At 37.3% G+C, this 20,558-nt stretch overlaps 1 protein-coding gene across 5 annotated transcripts in view; it reads right to left on the bottom strand.

The window, feature by feature from the left end:
• C2H8orf34 (chromosome 2 C8orf34 homolog) overlaps positions 1–20,558 on the bottom strand; it is a 179,368-nt gene that overhangs the window by 32,548 nt on the left and 126,262 nt on the right. For 2 of the 5 annotated variants that reach the window (XM_085052990.1, XM_085052993.1), the window contains 3 exons: positions 14,762–15,255; positions 9,471–9,564; positions 728–5,386 (listed from right to left, as the gene is read on the bottom strand). In XM_085052990.1, the coding sequence (XP_084909116.1) occupies positions 5,346–5,386; positions 9,471–9,564; positions 14,762–15,255 (629 nt within the window). In that variant the 3' untranslated portion in view covers positions 728–5,345. The other 3 variants (XM_085052991.1, XR_014850140.1, XM_085052992.1) reach the window with 3 other exon arrangements.

The raw sequence follows: 20,558 nt of genomic DNA, 5'->3' as shown, positions 1-20,558 counted from the left end.
TTATCATAATGTAGGAAATTCCTTTAGGTGCCTTTATTTTTTGCATGCATGCACCAGTCCTTATTATATTCCCCTTTTTAAAAGAGTCTTTATTTGTTTTAAAGATCAAAGTAAATAAATTCAATACAAAGCTGTGCAGCACAAGCAGCACCTGTTTCTGCTACCCACACACACTCTTTCACTCATTCCCCCATCTGACCTCTCTCTGCAGGTGACCATGAGTGAACAGCTAGTTCTCTGTGAGACCTGAATGGGACATACACAGGGGCAGATGCAGGCAAATACTTTAATGTTTATTAATCTAAAAAAGAGCAAAGATTACAAAAATATAAGGAGTAGAAAACCTTAGAGAAGCTAAAATACATACAATCTTTAGGCAAAGTTTGGTTTTGGTCAGGCAGAATTTAGTTTATCAAATGTCAATCCAAAACAACAGGGGTATAAATTAAACAAAATATTATAGTAACTTTATACTAAAAGGTGATAGTTACCCTTCTTTCCTAAGGCCACTGTACCACAATAAACTCTCTGATTCAGTGCATTACAGGATCCACATATCAGAGTAGTTCCACTCATGTGCTGCTGATACTAGAAAAATAACTTTATTTAAAATTTTTATGTATAAATTAAAGCAAATTTTCAGATGTAGTTTTGATCGCCATAATTTTGTTTTTTATTAAATTGTTCTTCAATAATCCCACTGATTTCACAAACCTGTGAAATCAAACAGAAAAACACAGAAATTAGGGCTAAAATGTAATATACACAAATATAGGAGTAAAGGGAAAATCAATCCTTCACTGAGTTTGCATTTTATAAAAGTTTTCCATTCTGCTGAATTCACAGTTAAATAAGCAACACAGATCAGGATGTTGGTGAATCTCAATTCTTTTTTATTTCTAACATCTTCAGAAGCAGTGTCTTTAGTTATTTTATTTGTTTCAATTTTCAGTGTTTTGGAGGGTTTTTTCTGCTGCTTCTTTTTCAATAACAGTAACAGATTGCAAAAAATAGCCTGTGTTTCAAAAAGCATTGAGCTTAATATGAAACTGTGCTGAATCAGGTAAGTTGAGAGAGCAATGTTTTAATTTCTGGTTGAGTTCAGGTTGAAAACCTTCCCCAGAGCAAATGGAAATTTAGCTTTTACAAATATTTACATATGCATATTACAATGGATTGTTTGGCAAATGTTGTCTGCAACACAACCTGCCCCCTCCAGTGTTTGTAAAAAATGTAATGCTGTAACTGGACTTATTACATAGATCCAGTTAGAGAATCAAGGTTATAAACTGGAAATAAACACCCCAAGCATATTTAATTGCACAGGGGAATACATAATGGTCTGTATGTTGCCTGAGAAGCCTTCACCTTGCCATTTTCAAACACTGAAAGAAACAGGCACAGCAGCTTCATATTTGTTCACTACTTTTGAACATATAAATAAGCAAGCCCTCTCTTGGAGATTTAAGAAACTTGGCAGAAACAAACTCTTCCCATTATCTCTAGCTAATTAATTAAATACAATTGGAATAGTTGTCACTTTGTCAGGTGATAAGCCAGGACTTTTCATGTGATTCTGTATTGATAACCAACAAAGCAAGGAACATACTATGGAAACCTCTGCAACAACAACAACCATATATACAAACAAAGAAACAAACAAAAAACAAACAAGACATATAGACCAGGAAACCTTAGCAACAGTTCTTATCCTTTATTACCTTTCTATGGTTGGGGGCTTTTTGTCATTTATACCTAATGTTTAACTGTTTTCCTTGGAGGTGCTTCATTTAGCAGACATTCAAGCTCTGTCACAGTTAGATCATTAAGTAACAAACTTGTCTTATGGTGGGATAAAGAAGAGCAAATATGTGTAAGCCTGTTTCATTTGCAGATTCTTCCTGTGACTGTTACCCACAGAAAACCCAGGGACTGGTCTTAACTGTAGAAGTTAAGGAGAAGTTAACCACATGTTAATGGTTTTGAGTTCATTGCCTCGCTTAATTTTTGCTTGTAACATTTGAAGTTCCTGGTTGCTAGTACAGAGCATTTAATTTCCATTGTCACACTTTGATGAGTTGAATCATTTTTACTTCAATGTCTACCTACATATATCGAGTTGTCTCTGAGGTTCCTGGTCAAATGCCTTTAGGTCAGTGAGGCAAAGTCCTAATAGGGTTTACCAAAACCTGGGCCATTTTTAATCATCCTCTGAAATCCCTCAAGTAATCCCCATCTGTCCTAATGGCAAGACACCTAATCCTAAGGTTTTTTTACTGATATAAAGTAGAATAATTACTTTGCTACCTAACTTTTAAGGCATTCAAGAGATGGTCTACCCTTCTTTGTGACAGCATTATGCTGAGAGTTCACACTGAGATGATCTTCTATGACCATCCTAAATCCATTAGGTCACTGCTTTCCAGGACAAAGACTCATTATTCTGCAGCAGAGACAGATATGTTTCTCTGGTGCCAGATATATTTCATTTGGTTCAAATATACTTCATCTGGTTATAATAAAGTGCATTTTACTGGAATGTGGCCATTATACCAGGGGATTCATATCATTTAATAACTTCAACTTGTCCTTCCCACCCATTATCCAAACCTATCAAACCCTAATGAGCCTCATTCATCTACATCTTCCCATTAGAAACTCTAGTGTTTGATTCCTCATTGAGCCAGCTTTTAATTTACCTAATGTGTGTCCTGATAATTCTCTATGCCATTTTTTAAATTACAGTGTCATTTTTTATTACATTAAATGTCTTTGGGAATCCAAGTTTAGCATAATAAGGCAAGCTGTAGAAAAAGATATCTGTACGTTTGGAAGCTGTACTGAAAACAGCTTTCTGCACCAAAATAGACTTTGAGAATTTTTTTTTTTTACTCACTGCAATGGAAAATTCCCTTCTCATACAAAATATTTAGTCCAATGTGAACTTTTCCAAAATGAAATCAAATATTAGTATAAAGAAAGTAACATGCACTAAAGCCTTAATAATATAGGAAGATAACAGCAGCTTTGGATTTAAGCACATCCATTCAAAAAATAGGAAACTTGAGTCTAACTCCAACTTTCCCTAACTGTATTTGAGCTCAGGACTCACTGCCCAACAGTCATCTGACTTCTGGTAGAAATAATGTCGATTTCGACTTTTGTTTCACCATCTATAAATAATTAAATCCAAGTGGGCATGTTTCCATGCTAAAAAATTGCTTTCACCTACTTTCAGACCCAAGAGGCAGTTGTATGAAATGGTGCACTTCAGCTATGAGTGTCACAATCCAGCCAAGACCATCCAATAGGCCTGGAGAAATTCTGTGTACAGGAGCACAATCCTTTCTGATATCCCATTTCTGAAGTGGACATAGAACTGTCTCAAGCTAAATAGGTAGCCAAGCCAATATGAGGCAGAATGAGAGACAATATATTTTCTTTAATATACATAAGTGCATACTGGGGAAATTTACAAAATAACTCATACCCCAAGCATACAAAAGCTTTATGACACCCTTTGCATAGATTTCATGGAATGGGGAGATATGACTTTTTTACTGCAGTATTACCACTCTTGAAATATTAAATGAAAGAAAGACACAAGTAAGTTTCTCCAGAAGATTAGTGAATCTGGAATTAAAGTCTCCAAGTTCACTTTTGGGACAGATTCACTTGTGAAACAAATAAAAATGTGTGTATTTATAGTGACTTTATTATCCACTGAGAAAAACTGCCAACTACAACAATTATGTTCTTACTAACCAGACATTTAATTGGCTAACACTTGAGAGATGCCTCATAGGCACCTTACTCTCTAGAAAAACCACATCTAGCCTTGCCCTAAACTGACATCCACTGAAAGGGATGTTTCCAATACAGCCATACGCCATCAGAGCAGAACACAAATACAAAAAGCTGAATTTGAATGACAGAAATGGAATGTGTTTGTGTAAATAAACAAAATAAAGTTTGCAATCAACAGTTGCTACTCTAAGCCTGATTCTGTCATTCTAACTCATACTGAGTAGCACCTGGTTCTAGCAAAAACAAACTTTCACAGCAAAGACATATTCCAGCAGTAAACTCCTCCTTATTGTTAACTCTGGCAAAGCAATTTTCCAAATCTTAGGAATGCTTATTTTCGTAATTGGGAAAAATTGACTGTTTTGGCATGTGAATTTGTTCAGTGTAAGGAAATTTACCCACAGACAAACACTGTATGGTTTGGAATTTTATTAGAACACAGTCTGAATTTCTCAATTCTACGAAAAAACCCCACCTTTCATTCTTTTGGATATTCTGCTAGGCAGATGTGTGCAAATGGGAAAATGGAGGTTTTCTTCAAAACCTGTTGAAGTCAGCAGCAGAGTGTCTTTGACTCCAGAGTTTCAAGACTAGTGAAAGAACGAATGGAGTGGAAATCCCACTTCTTCCCAACAATCATTTGATTTCTCAACAGTAGACCTTTCACTGTCAACCGTAGCAAAGAGTTTGCAGTGAAGAGTGGCAAAATATTTAAATTTCTTGCCACAGGTCAGGAGTTGGGAGTTCAAGACTTTTCCCAGATCAATAGAGCTAGAAATGAGCATCTAGTTCTCCTGTTGGCAAGTTGAAATGAAGTGATAGTAGACACACAACTTCATGTGCCAGTAACTACAGAAACTGGCAAGCCTTAAGCAGATTAGCACAAAGGAATGTTTTTACACAGATAATCCTTAAGATGCCTTCCAACCCTTAATGTTCTGTGGGTATATTTAATATGGATTAACCAAGTAGCAAGCTTTTCAAAAGCCTACTTTATCCACCTATCATGTACTAGGTGGACTGACTGGAAGAAGGGATCCTTTACATCCAAGGCTATGTGACCTGGGGAAATCTGCTGCGTGGGTTACTTCTTGAGTTTGGCACCCAAGAAAGCAGACTCTGGTTTTTGGGCAGCAAACCATCGCCAAGACTACAGAGGGTAATTCAAATTACAACAAAAGCCTGTCTTTGTCTTTTCAAGGTTCTTGGAAGCTAGTGATAGTTAGGAAATTTCCAACCAGCAATCTTTGTAGGACTTGTTTCCAAGGGAAAATTCACACTGACTCTTGTCAGTCTCCTGAAAGGATGAATTTCTTCTCATAAAAGCTGGATAAAAAAATGTTCTGGTGATGGTAGATGCAGTTCTTCTGCTTCTGTGCATCAGTACCCCATAAAGAAGAAAATCTATTCTTGCCAGCCCAAAGAACTTTCATCAAACTGAAGGATTATGCAAGTGGTAAATATTTTCTCCAGATTTTTCCAAGAATGATCTCTAGGCATTCTGAAAACACTTTGCAAAGAATCAGAACACAAGCAAACTACTGCAGATACTTATGTGGAACTGTCTCCAGAATGACAGCTGAGGAAGAACACACATGAGGCTCTGTCTAGAGACATTTTAGTGACTCTAAAAGAACCCCACAGGTCCTTGATTTTGGATCATACTGCCTTGACAATTTTCACCTCTCTTTGCTCATTGTGTAGAGAGTATCAAAGAACACATATATAGCAAGCAGAAGCAATTTAGTTACTACATTATTATAGTTCTTAAAGTGCATGTGCTAATTCCTAATTTTAATAACAAAATGTACATTACAAGAGCAAATAATTATAAACGATCTCTTTCTCTGACCTTTGGCCACAAACTTAATTAAGTGCACAAAGAGGAAAAGGAAAGGGTATGCTAAAAATCAACAAAGCTTCTTAAAAATATTTTTCTTTCCTTCTTTAACATAACAAATATTTTAAACTACAACAATTTATGCTCTTTTAAATGAGTAGCTATTTGATTTAAAATGTTGTCCTAATTAGTATAAGGTTTAAAAATATTGACTTCCAGTTATCATTGAAACTTGCTGATAAATTTTTAAAATGCTGTCAGAGAGCCTGGAGAATTTAAAATATAAAGTCTGATTTACATGAACTGAGAACCAAGATCTCATTTGCATAAGACATGTGCTGTTGTATCTGTTTTGCGAATGATGTTTGTCAAGAGATGTTCAGGTGCCAAAGTGACCCAGTTCTGTTCAGTTATCACTTGACTTGAAAATAGCCTCTCTAAACTCTTACATCTGAATACATTTGAAACCATTTCCCCCTTAATTTTTCATACTTTTTCTTGTAAAACTCTAACCAGAAGGTATTAATTTAAAAGAACTCAAGGTGACTCACACAGTTTCTCTTTTTGCATTGTTTTCCCACTACTGAAAACTAGCTTTACACCTGGCTGCTATTATCTCAAAGTAGTCAAAGAATGTGGTAAGTATTATCCACATGTAATTTATTAAAAGCCGAGTCAAAGAACAGGTGTTGCTATGGTAAAGATTAATTTTCCAGCTCTTCTGCTCAAACTCACAAATTATGAACTCCTGAGCCTTCTCAACTCTAAATCACACAGAAAATATCCACACAGATTTATTACTTTGGGGTGAAAACTGGTGTGTAATCTTGCCAGCTGCTCTATCTACAAGCACTGGCATCAGCAAGTGTGCCAAGCCCCTCGCTGACTCCACTTTACAACCAGGAATTGGCAGCTTCTCTTTGTCAGCAGTGGCAGTTCTGCACTTTCCTAACAATGTCACTAGCATAAAAACTCAGACAGGGATGTTAACACCATTAGTTATTTTTAATAAAATTGATCACTATTAGATTTCAGTTATAGGAAGTATTACTTTGATAAATCGTTTTTGTTCCATTCCTTTAGTTATATTAGTAGAAACAGTGATCTATTACAGAGGATGCACCAGCTAACTACACTGCAGTCAACTTGGGTTCACAAAGTTAACTCATTAGTTAAATGGGTTTAACTAATTTGATAGCCTTCTATGATAAGGTCACCCACCCAGTCAGTAAAGGGAAGTTGGTGGATGCAGTTCTTTAGGATTTTAGTAATGCTTTTGATACAGCATCCTTCAGGACAACTGGTCCAGCTGTGGGATGAGTGGCTGCAGGGTGTGCTGGGTGAAGAACTGGCTGAAGGGCAGAGCTCAAAGGGTTGTAGTGAATGGGGCTACATCTGGCTGGCAACTGGTCACCAGTGGTGTTCCCCAGGGGTCAATTCTAGGGCCAGTTCTGTTCAATACATTTATCAACAACCTGCAGGCAGGAGTTGAATCCACCTTTAGCACATTTGCTGACGATCCCAAACTGGGAAGGGCTGCTGACTCTTTGGAGAGACAAGAGGCCTTGCAGAGGGATCTGCACAGACTGGAGCATTGGACAGTGATTAATGGCATGAAGTTTAACAAGTCAAAGCACCAGATTCTGCAGCTGGGATGGACTAATGCCAGGCACAAGCATGAAGTAGGAGAGGAGGGACTGGAGAGCCTCTCTGCAGAAACGGATCTGGGGTGCTGGCTGGCAGCAAGCACAGCAAGAGTCAGCAGTGTGTCCTGGAAGCCAGCAGGGCAAACCCCATCCTGGGGTACAATAAATACAGTGTGTCCAGCTGCTCAAGAAAGGTGATTTTCCCACTGTGTTCAGCATTGGTGCAGCCTCACCTGGAGCACTGTGTGCAGCTCTGGCACCACAACTTAAGAAGGATGTGAAGGTCCTTGAATGTGTCCAGATAAGCGCAATAAAAGTGGTGAAAGGGCTGGAAGGAATGACCTCTGAGGGGCAGCTAAGGACTTCGGGCTTATCTAGTTTGGAGAAAATGAAGCTGAGGAGTGACCTCATTCTCCACAGCTTCCTGAGGAGGAGACGTGGAGAGAGAGGCACTGATCTCTTCTCCCTGGTATTCAGTGACAGAACACACAGCAATGGCTCAAAGCTGTGCCAGGGGAGATTCAGACTAGACATTAGGAATAATTCTTTTACTGAGAGGGTGAAAGACTGGAACAAGGCTTCTGAGGGAGGTGGTCAATACCTCAGGTCTGTCAAGAGACATTTGGACACTGACCTTAACAACATGCTTTTAATTTTTAACTTACCACTTCATTTTTTGGGCAGTGACAATGACCTACCAGGATTCTTGGAATATTATAGCACAGGATCTTGGGTGCTCTCAAGTCCTCACACCCATGCAATTCAAGTACAGCAGCTATAAAAAACCATGCTGTGTATCTGATATGTCCAGAAGCTCCAGTCTCCCTGGTCACAAAATTGGCACCAGTCTGTGTGTGCACAACCAGTCCTACTAGTGTTTGTGGGACTGTAAATTCATTACAAAAAAACAACAAGATAAAATTGCATGAATATAAAAGGCAGGTGCCAGGGCATCTTTTGAGTCCCCTAAGGCGAGCTTAAGCCAAAAGATAATTGAAAGGCTCAGGTGCAAGTCAAACTGGACTTCCCAGCTCTGGACTAAAATCAGCTGGATGCATAGAATCTCATTTTAACATTTTACTAGTGTTCAAAAAGACCTGGCATATGCTTTTCAGAATCTCACTGTGTAAATTTAAATTTCAGACAAACTCTGGGCTATGTATGAATTTGTGAAACTGATGTATGAGTAGAAAACAATTTTTTAAAGTGGCATAATTTAAAAATAAATTCTGTTTATCTGGCATGTTTATTGTGAATCCTTAATCCCTTACAGAACTGTTCCCTTCTGTAAAGAAAATGTCTTTTTCATGTGTTAACTCTTCATGTTTAAACCAGTATTAAGTTTTCTAAACATGCTGATTAAATCATCTGTTCAAATATATCACCTAAAATATGTTTGGAAATAGTTTCCATATTCACCCTTGCAGATCACAAAACTACTGTGAATTAAAAAAGAAAAGGCGAAACACTAAGATCATTTACAGGTACCTCGTAGGCAGGGAGAACTTTGAAAATATTGCAGTTTATAGCCTGTTACTTGTTCTTACTTGTTTCTGACATTTAGGCTCTGAGCCTGATGACCTTTGCTTCAACAATTAGACAAATACTTCAAAGAGTGTAGGATACCAAGGATTAGTTGTATGATTAAGAACATTTTTAATACAGTTGAATTAAAAAGAATGTAAGCAAAATAAAGATAATGGAGTGACAGGCCTAAGGAGGGAGGCTCTACTTTGCAGACCTAGAGATTTTTAAGGTTTCTGGGGGAGGTTGAATTTTTTTGGGTTTTTTGGTATTGTTTTGGGTTTTTTGAGGGTTTTTTTGTTTGGTTGGTTTTTTTTTTTTTTTGCTGGGGAATAGATACTCATTAAACAGAGCATCTATTTCAAGTTCATGTTACTTGTCTGGCACAGCTACTTTAACACATCAGAAAAAATTGTTTCACTTAGCTTCAGTGAACCGTGGTCTGTGATTATTTTGTCATTGCTCAGTGACTACAGCAAAGCTCCTGCAAATCAGTCATATAAATTTCAGCCCTCAGACAAATAAATAATTGGTACTTGTGAGAAAAGCTCCTGTGAGCAGGCATGACATCTCCACAGTATTTGAAGGAATGGAAAATAGAAGTTAAGTTGAGGGGTTTTGACATATTATCTGGTCCTTACATATATACTTACATTTGTCTTGGTCACCTTCCACTCCTTCACTTTCTGTGTCACTCGGCAATATCCAAGGTTGATGAGCAAGTTGAAGCTGTTGTAAGAATTCATCCTGCCACAAACAGATCTATTTTAGATAAAATGACAGATAATTGTTCTGTATAAATGAAGACTGCAGCAAACACTAGCCTCAATTAACTAGAGAGGAGAAAGCCTTTAATAATAAAAAAAAAACCTTGCTGTGAAATAAAACCAGAATGTAGAGGATATGCAGGCTCCTTGGAAATTATTTATTTATCTATTAAGTAAAACAAAAAAAACCCCAAAAAAAATCTAACCCAAAACCACCAATATGAAAGGGTCTATTTAACTATCTACTATAGACACAGATATGACAGACACATACATACTCATCCTGGAAATGCAGTGACAGAACAAAATTGCAGATATTACATCTGACCGTGTAGTTTTTGGACTGCATAGATATTTCAAATGCAATTTTCTTAAGTTAGGCTTTGATTTGTCAAAATTTTCACTGTTTCTAGTCTAATAAGAACAAGAACCTGAAACCTAATTTAGAACCTATGGTTTTATTGCAGAAGGAGAAGGCTTAGGAAGGAAAAGTGTTATGGAAACTTTTGTCTCCAAGATACCTTGAAACATCAAAATATAAATGTTTTACATGGTTAAAAATCCATATTCAGCTGAATATAGGCTTTTGAAAATGTTTTAAAATTGTCTACTTTTTAAAATAACGTATATATGTGTGTGTATAAAAATATTTTTCCATGCAGACACACACATATGTATGTGAGCATGTACACACACAGACATATAAAATACTTTGACACATTCCTTTGCAATATTCAAGGGGAGAGATGAGACTGGAATGCAGAGTTTTATTTTCAAAAGGAGTTCAAACATGCAAGTCTAGTCTCTAAAAGAAAACTTAAATATTGGCCAGATATCGTAAAATTACTGGCCAGATTTTTATAAGTTCTTGAAAAAAAAAAGGGGGGGGATAATGACCCTATTTTCTCTTACATCAGCTGAAACCAGAATCTACATATTTAAAATTAAATTGTATTACTAGATAAATTTTATTCTTAGGCTATCTGATTTAAACACAAAATCCAGGCTTGTTCAAATCAGTTTTGGGAGACTGAAGGCTGCTCAATCAAGATCTAACTCACTGGGAGTAGATTATTAATTCTGTCAGTAATGTGTTAAAAATTCCACAAAGACTTCTGCCATGGCCCAAGAGTCAGCTGGGGCAGAGGCTCCAAGCTTCACTCATGTATTGCCATTTCCAGTGTGCTGTGTTTCAGAAGGTTGCTGACCACAACACCAAACATGTTTTGATCCATGGAACAGAATTCTTGCAGTAAGGATCAGTGACTCTCACACTGATCCACAGACTTTTTAATTTTCCAAAAACACAGAGCAAAGACCTGAGCCAGGCAATGGAACAGAATGAAAGTATCTAGCCAAAAAGAGAGCCCTCATCAAAAATTATGCTCTATACTCCAGTAAATAGGAGTAAAACTTTTGTTAATCAGTGCTATATTCAAATAAGATGAAATTTCCTGCTCTAAACAATGACAGACTAATAAAGATTGCTGGATACCACTTTAAACTATCTGAACAAACAGAATGACTGTAAAATGTCATGTGTTCAGAAAATGATTTGGCAAACAAGGGAGTCAATAGTATTTTCACTGCAACAGCTATTGACAAGTATCACAGAATTGTGTCACTTTAATGGAATTCATCCTAAAGAGATAAGCAGGGTTCAGCATTCTTTTGTCAATTTATACAAAACACCAAAGGATTAGGTACATGTATAAAAGTATCTCTGCCAAAGGATTTGGAACCCTGATTTACGAGCTTTATAGAGATAATAAAACTATTTCTCTAGGTAGCATTTCTTTGCTATAATTCAATTCAGTCTTGAACAGAGCTGATAATAAAACACACCTGTTAGAACTTAGTAATATTATGTGTGCCAGGAGGCAGAAACTTGTCCACAAAATCTCAGATCGTTATAAGTATTGAGCATTAAAAAACCCCAAAACATTCTTAATAGCTATGTTAAGTACTTGCCAAATTATTTAAGATTTGTGCTATAACAAGATTAAACCACCCATGCTGCAGCATGAACTTTACTAAAGCTTAAGAAGAACTTTGAATTATATTTATTAGTAATATTTTTCTATTTTAGATTTGTTATGCTACTCTGAAACACATACAATCTAGGAAGCATACATAAGGCATTGAGAGATATGTTAAAATTCCCAACAAATAAACAAGTAAATAAATAAGCAAATCAAGCTCCTTATGGTAAAACATGCTCCTGGTACCCAGTAGTGACATTCTTTTCAACTGGCTTATTCTCATCAAATATATATCAATGTTGTATTGGTTAATTTCATTAACATCACCTAAGAGTAAGGAAGCAGAATTATTTGCAAGGTTTTATCATAGTACCTTCTATAGGATCAGCAATATAACCACAGTGTATTTACATCTAGTAGAAATTCCCAGTTGATACCATAAGGCTAATAAGAATAAAGGCGTTTTCCCTTATTTTATTTTACTGGTTTTATACAGCAAGAGGATACAAAACCTACAATGAAAGTTGCAAAATAAATTACAGTATCAGCCTTGAGTTTTATATGTTTGTGATCTGTAAAAGTATAAAGACAGACAGAACTCTTCTCCTACCCCTCTGCCTTTTTAAAATATGTCTCCACAGTCAGAGAGAAGCTGTGACACAAGAAAATGAAATATGGCCACAAATAGGAGGAAACATCTAACATGGCAAAAAATGCCGCAGAACTGACATATTTCCTGGGTATATTCTGTTTAAATCCACTTCTCTAAGTGACCAGGAATGTCAGAGGGAAAAGACAGCTTAAATGGGCTCCCAAAGCTTCTAGTATAACACTCCAAAAATGAGGCTGGGAGTGGCAGATTGGCCAGAGCTCCATCAGCTACTTTCCGATATCCATGGGCCTTTACAACCTGGCAGTGGAACCTTCAGTATGAATGTGTCATATCAGCAGCTTTCCCTCTGGAAGCAGAGCTAGTTCCAGGTTGAGTTTCCATTATGTCAGAGGTCACTTGTGCATGTCAGAAAGGATAAATAGGGTCTGAGCTGGGTCACTAGCAGCCAAGGTACTATTGTATCCAGTGAGGAAAGAGAAAGAAAAGAATTTGTCACTTCTAGAAGGGATTTTAACAGAGGATAAGATCCTGCATAGAAATGCTGAGATTTAACATCAGCTTTACAGTGGATTGCTGGCTGAATCTGGGCATGCTATTCTAACTGGAAAACAGAATAATAATATTGCTCACTTCCTAAAGTTCTTGAGACAAATATATACGTATATTAAAAGTACAACAAGACAGTTACCATGAGAGCTATCAGCAAATGGAAGTAACAAGACACAGCAAATTAAATGGGAATCTTGGTAATTATTACTATAACTAGAGAAAGGCTGTGGAAGAAAGCATTTTTAATTGCCTGCCTATACCTGCCTTTTTACAGGAAAGATCAAAAGTGATGGGCAGACTGGATATCCCTTGGTGGAGATGCAGTGCTCATTACATACACATACTTTCGGGAGTATATACAATAATTCTACGTGGCATCACATGACTATATATCAGTTAAGAACAAGACTGCCTAAAAAGGAAGAAATAGAGGGGTTAAGAATTTAGTAGGAGACAATTAAAGCCTTCATTTCTTCTGAACATTTTCTAGTTAAAAAGTAATTTCAATTCTCATTTTCTGGTCCATGAGAAAATTCTAACACAAAAACACATCCCATACTCCAAAAGAGGACACAACGGGTTTTTTTTTTTTTTTGTCAAAAGAAGTTTAAAATAACTTATTTTTTTTCCATGGAAAACTTATGTTTTGAAAATAGATCAACTGGCAGTGAAGAGACACTTTCAGGAGAACTGTAGTCACCTTCAGCCCTCATGTCTTTAATCTGGATATTCAAGTCTAAGTGATGAAGCAGCTTGAGTGATGGGATTAGTGCACTACCATTCAAACACCAAAATAATAAGGATTTATTTCACCACCAAATTTGAGTAAGATTTCCTCCCCAAATTCTTTAGAGTAATCTGTGCCTCATTTACTTTCCTTCACAACAAATAACGGACGCCATATAATTAATTGCAGGGTTATACTAAGTGTTAAATCTCTAATTTTCCTACAAGCAACCCTCAGCAACAGTATCATAAACAACATTTTAAATTTTCTTTAGAAGTCATTAGACTGATAATACATTGTGTCAAGTGTCACACCCAACAGATTATTAAAACAGATGATACTTCTCAGAAACAATCTAAATGTATGATATTATTTTCAGTCTTGGAAAAAAAGGTCTCCAGGCTTTGACAAATGGATTACAAAGAGATTGGTAATAATGGTGGGAACCAACATATTCCAACACTGAAAGATTAGCAATCTAGACATACAGTTCCTTCTCAAATCAGTATAGAAGGACTGGCATATCCTGAGAAAAGACTCACCTTTGTAAGGCATGTATAGAGATAGACAGCAGGGCTTTTCTTTCACAGGTGCTTTTATTTCCACTGCCTACACACTGAAGTTATCTTTAAGGCAGCTAAGGTTAGCAGAAGAGAATCCTACTCAGAATTTACAAGGTACTTTAACTGTTTGTTCTGTTTTATTTTAAACAAAGACTAGTCCCGTAAAAGCCATTAATATGGGACAGAAAGTTTTTATGTTGTAAATCAGCCTAGTTAACATGCACATAGTATTAGAGAGTGATTCAACAATGTTGGATGTTTTCTCTTGCAATTCAGTTTGGTGCCTTGGAAAAACCTGTCCTAACTAATCATTCCAATGTGCCCAAAAAATGAAATAAAAAGTAGACCAAGAAAATACCATGCCCTGCCAGCATGGCAGGAAACAAATACCCTGGAACATAGAGATTAGATAAAGTTGTGTTTAATATTCCAGAGGTAAGCACCTGTTATAAACTGTAAGGCTAATAAAACTGCTATGCATTGTACAGGCAAAACCGCACTGAGCTCACGATAAATTTGGGGGGCACGAGTGTTTCATATGATTTCTGTAATAAAACTAACATTCTCCAATGAGTACCTCTCAAAGCTGAGCAGTATTTCCTTGCTAATTTTCTCATCATTATATTTCAAGTTCTTTTCAGCACAGTAGGTTACATTAGGTATACTGATGTTACTTGAACATAAAATGCAATTAAGTCTTTGCATTATTAAACATAGCAAAAACATTAAATTGAAAATCTTACTTCTGATAAACTGTTTCTCTGAGTAGTGACAGTTCCAACAACATCTCCACTCACTGGCACAGAAAGCCCTGAAGCAGCACTGAGGGTCCTCCCCATTTGGCTCTTAGATGATAAAGATCTGCTTCTTTGCATACTAATAATGCCTTCCCTATTTCCTTGGTTGCTAGGGGTAAGAGGCCTTGACAACAAGCTATTTGGGGTCATAGGTCTGCTCCCTGGAGTTGATGGCCTGTTGGTTTGTGCAACAGGCGTTGAAGGTCTGCTGTTTGCGACACTGGGGACCTGTGTTCTGCTGTTGGCGGGCAGCGGCGGTGATTTGTTTCCTTGGAGCTGAACGTTCTTCCCTGTCGGAGTTGGCACCTGAGGCCGGGGGGTTTGGCCCTGTGCAGCTTGAGGATTGCCTTGATGGTCAGATGTAACTACACTGTGATGCTGGACACCAGGGCTTCTTGAGAGCCTTGCTTCTTCCCACAGTGCGAGGTCCTTCTCAATGTCTGTGCACACAAACACGAACGAAACGGAAAAGAAAGAAACTCACTGTCTGTTTCTCTCTGGTTTAAAACTCTTAATGGTTTTCTCCAATGTAAGTGACAACCTGAAGCTGTGCAGTTCAAATCTATTCATGCTTAAAATAAAAGGCATCAGAATTAGCAGGTCAACTGCCTGTTTGGCAGGCATTTCCCTGAAGTTTATTTACACTTGATTCACTGAAAACACAGCTATCCCGTGGAAATGAAATATTACCACTTTGTTGAATGTCAACACAACCTATGAAAATCCCTCTTGTTTCATCAAAGTTCTGTCTCTGTGGCTTTTGCACAGTTACTGCAAAACCAAGATTAGTATCAAACCAAGATGGAGCAGCGACGTAAACCTGCCATCCTCAGCTCCACTGAAGGGCAATCCAAAACTGGCTCAAGGCAAAACTTCTGGCCTTGCTGTGTATTGCCCAACCAAAACTCTGGGGGAAATAACCATTGACCTCTGGCCCATCTGGATTTGTGATCCTGTTGGAACCTGCATTTTGTGCTCTGGCCTGCCATCAGTGCCACAGCAGGTGATGGGGTCATCAACATCCAGAGTCCAAGGGGAAAAGGTGATGGTCATTTGGTGGTCCAATCCCTACCTCTCACACAGCCATAAGAAATAAGATCTGGTTTAAAACACAATAGATTAAAGATAGTGAATGAGAAGTGTCTCCTGAAATAATTTAAATGATATTAATGCTTCTAAAGAATTAAATCAGAATATATCCATCAAAGTCAGGCAAGGGCAGCTGGAGTTTAGGTTAGCATTGACAACATATTGAAATTCCTTGCAAGTACAAATGCAGAGCTTCAGAAACAGTTTAATCAACTTTATTTTGTCTCACACTACTGTTATGAATTTTCACTTTCATTGGCATGTACTCCACTGTACTTGGTTTTGATAGAGACAGCTGATTATCTTTAAAATAGCAATGCCATTTCCCATTAAATTGCACAAATCATAGTCCCAGAAGCTTCAAATCAGCAAGGCTCTACTGATTTAAACATATATTAAGTGAAGTTGTCTAAAATAAGCATTTTATTTTTTATTTTGATAACAGTTATTTCAGGTTCTAAGAGTCCTAAAACGAGTTCTAAACTGCATATTGGAAAATGAGATTTTCTTTCACTCCTGTTTACCAGTAGGTATAAAAGGAATGTTGTATGTTAAATAATTAAAGATGCGCTGCCTTTAACGTCAACATATTTTATAACACCTTGAAAACAAGAAAAGAAGCAATGCCAATTTCACGTTACTAGTCTAATACAACACATTGAGCACAAAATTCAAATGCTGTTAAGACTAGAAAAGCTAGTAAAACTGAAATAGTTGGGAAAGCCTCAGATAAAAGTGTCCCTAGACTTTTTAAAGATTAAATGTTTTGCTGTTAGCAAATTTCAAAACACAGTCATTGTTTCTAGCACACAGTTAAGAATATTTCTAATTGATTTCTTGCTGGGCCCTTAAAATTAATTCTGTCCATTTTGAAATTATTACATTTTGAACTACTTTTCCACTATGCCTTCACTTTGGAATTCCACAGAATCAGAGAATGGTTTGGGCTGGAAGAAACCTTAAAGGCCACCTGGTTCCAAACCCCCTGGCTGTGGGCAGGGATGCCTTCCACTAAATCCTGTTGCTCAGAGCCCTGGCCCACCCAGCCTTGAACACTGTCAGGAACAGGACATCCACTTCTCTTGGCAACCTGTTCCAGTGCCTCACCACTCACACAGTTAAGAATTTCTTCACAACACCTAATCTAAACATCTCCTCTTTTAGTTTAAAGCCATTATTCTTTGTCCTATCACCACATGCCTGTGTAAAAGGTCCCTCTCCAGCTCTCTTGTAGGCCTCTTTAGGTACTGGAAGGCCACAATTAGCTCTCCCTTAGCCTTCACCTCTCCAGGCCAAACAACCCCAAGTCTCTCAGGCTGTCTTCACAGGAGAGATGCCCCAGCCCTCTGAGCATCTTCATGGCCACCTCTAGACCCACTCAAGCAGGTCCACATCCTTCTTACATTGGGGGTCCCAGAGCCAAATGCAGCACTCGGGTCTCACAAATGTGGAGCAGTGAATCACAGAATCATTGAATATTCTGGACTGGAAGGGAACCACAAGGATCATCAAATCAAACTCTTCAGTTTCGCCCCCAGGGGGAATGAACCCATGACCTTGGTGTTATTAGCACCATGCTCTGACCAATTGAGCTGATCTTAGAGTGGGAGAATCAGCTCCCTCAACCTGCTGCCTACTCCTCTCTTGGTGCAGAACTAGTAAGATGCCTGGCAAAAACTGAGGGATCAATAAATGATACTGTGGGCTACTTGATTTAAACCAAATGAAGAATATGATCTTGTGATGATCCAGCTTATTCTATCTCTGCAAAATTACAGACCTCCAAGTTCCCTGTAGTGAATTCAGAATGCTAAGAAATAGCATGAATATTGAATGATTTAATAAGAGTTAAATAAACATTATATGCTGGCTCATGTTTCCTTAATTTCATATAGCAATCAAACCTGCAGATAAGCCAATTATTATAATCATTTCTCTACATATAATTAACATGTTTCCATAGCATAATTATTCAGTTTTATTTACACATCCCCTGTTTGATTTTGCTTTAATATAAGCTTTTCAACCAGAAAAAAAAATCACACATCCTCAGCTTTGCAGTATTATCTGATCCATCTTAAATAACAGAATTGAATTATGACCTAGGATTTTTTAAAATCCTTGCTGATGTCATTTAAAGGAAAATAAAATGCAACAGAGTAACACAAAGGCACTTTGCTTTCATATAAAAAATAGCAGAATTATATGATTCATAAGCACTTACAAACCACTTCTTTTTTAACAGTTCTTCTTGTGATCAAATATGTTCCAGAAGTGCACAAAGACCACAAAATAAGTGTTACAAACCAAACTGGCAAGATACTAGAATCAACTACCAAAAAAAATTCTCCATTTGTATGTGATATAATGCAGCCATAGTAACATAAGAGCCTGGATTTTAGACAAAAAAAAAATATGAGCCATGTGTAGAGAAGGAAAAGAAAACTGATTGCTGCAGTATCTGATTTTGTAAAACTGCTGCTTTCAAATATCAAGGTACTGAGGCAGTTGTTGGCAGCTGGTGCTAGTCCCTAATTTAGGCACAGGCACCAAATTATGCCTTATGTGAGGAGTAAGTTTTATCCAGCGCAGTCCACAGGGGAACACCAGGCCCCTTAAGAAGGTGTAGCTGTGACAGGGGACCATATTTCATCATTACACAGGTAATCCAAGTCATAACTCAGGCATCTAAATTACTGCCTAGATAGGCAGTCATTTCATAGAATTAATAGGTTCCAGTGCGCTTGCTAAGAGAATTGAAAGGAGAGACTTGCTGATATCACAGACATTTGAACTTTTGCAAACGTGTAAGACAAATGAGGCCAAGCAAAACCACAGCATTATTATCTGAGGTACTCTGAACTGATAATTCATGGAAATTATGTTATTCCTGTCTTTGAGGGGAATGATTGTCTCAAGCACCACTGGTGTTATAATAGGACATGAATTATTAGGAATACAATAGCCCAATGTCTAATAATGGGGCTGTTTTCATGTGACGTTCTCAGCCAGACAAAAATTACTGAATGGTATAATGACTGAAGCTCATGTTACAGCTTTACTGAAATAACAGGCCAAAAGTCAAATGACAAGAACAGCATTGATGTGAGAGAGAAAACCTTGTGGATCACACAACTGCACAAGGAATCTCAGAGATTAGGTGAACATAGCTAGTTAGTTTACAGCCAATTAAGTAGTTAAAATTCCATATTCTATTGAATATTGTAGTTATTACTGTCAGCTTTGCCAAGAGACTGCATTTTTCATTGCATAATGCATACAAGAACAGCTTGTATAACCATGGAAGTGAGACCAGTTAGCATATAAATCAAAGTAGGGAGATCATCACCAGAGCCACCTTGAGTGACAACTGCAGCAACATAAGGGCAAACAAGTGCTACCTCAGTAGCAGAGGCCCCTGGGTTACACAGATCTCTGCTATGCTACAGAAACCACATATTGGTTTGCTGCTCTCCTGATTCCCACTAGATGCTCCTGGGAGTTTCAGTTTAGAGAGAGGGCTCATGGATTTTTCAGTCTAGTTTGGCAGTGGCTGCAGCTCTAATAGGTGTAAGTTTCATGAACCTATTAAAAAAAATTGAAGGACAGTGCCTCTATTGTCAGACACAAAACCCACCTAAAAAGGCTTCATTGGTATATATCATAATTTTGAGTTCTTGCGTCATTATGAGCAAAACCTTTTCCTAAAAGGCTTCCCTCACTGTGCTCATAGCTTTGTCTTCTACCTTGACTTCAGCAGCAACATCCCCTTTCTAAAGAGGATACAGCTCCCAAGTCTTTCACACCAGCGTAATTGGCAAGAAAAATATCCAAAGTCTTTTAGAAAATCACACCAAAAGTGTTCTCTGCCTCACTCTCTAAATGACTTGAAAGAAGGATAAGATAAATTTAATTTCTACCTTCATTTTACATATACAGTCTTTATGTTCCAGAGCAGCACTACTTTTCAAAAAATTAGCCTACGAAGATGTCACCATATGTCAAATATAATGCAGAACATAGGACCACCACGCTACAGGACTATGCCACGTCTTATAATGGAAGGTGAAGGTAGAAAACATTGGTTAAAAAGAAGAACAAATTGCAAGCTACATTTTAGACTATCCCTCATTATTTTTATAAAGTTCTGAAACATCTTTTTACCAAAAAAAACACACCTTTTTTGTTTGACTTTTCAGAAATGATTACCCCATCAAAGATGTTGCAGATGTTCCAAGGCACACAAATGAAGTCTTCACTCACCAGAATTCCCACAAACAAGGTGAGTTTTCACTGCAAAGCAATCTGTTCTCCAGCTAAAAATCCACTGCTGCCTGCTTTTAAAGATTATTTAACAGTAAATAAAACATTGGTACCTCCTGATTTCATGAGTCTTGGTGAAACATGAAAACAAAAAAATAGGTGCATTATTGTGCTTTCAGACCACAACATATTTAACAGAGTTTAATTACTGTTTAAGTACTGTACTTACTGTAATTAAAGTGAAGCTCATTACATCTACAAATAAAACACTGTGTTTTCTTCAATGAAAAAAAAAGGAAATTAAACTTGTCAACTGTTGTCATTGGCATGTGTGTTACATAATTTTTTCCTTCATCTGAAATACTGGCAGGGCAAGCTGGGTGAATACTGC

Source organism: Lichenostomus cassidix, chromosome 2, assembly GCF_008360975.1.
Source record: "Lichenostomus cassidix isolate B80296 chromosome 2, HeHo_3.0, whole genome shotgun sequence".
Taxonomy (NCBI): Eukaryota; Metazoa; Chordata; class Aves; order Passeriformes; family Meliphagidae; genus Lichenostomus; species Lichenostomus cassidix.
Note: the sequence above shows the minus strand (reverse complement) of the source record. Positions and strands in the feature narration are given on the sequence as shown.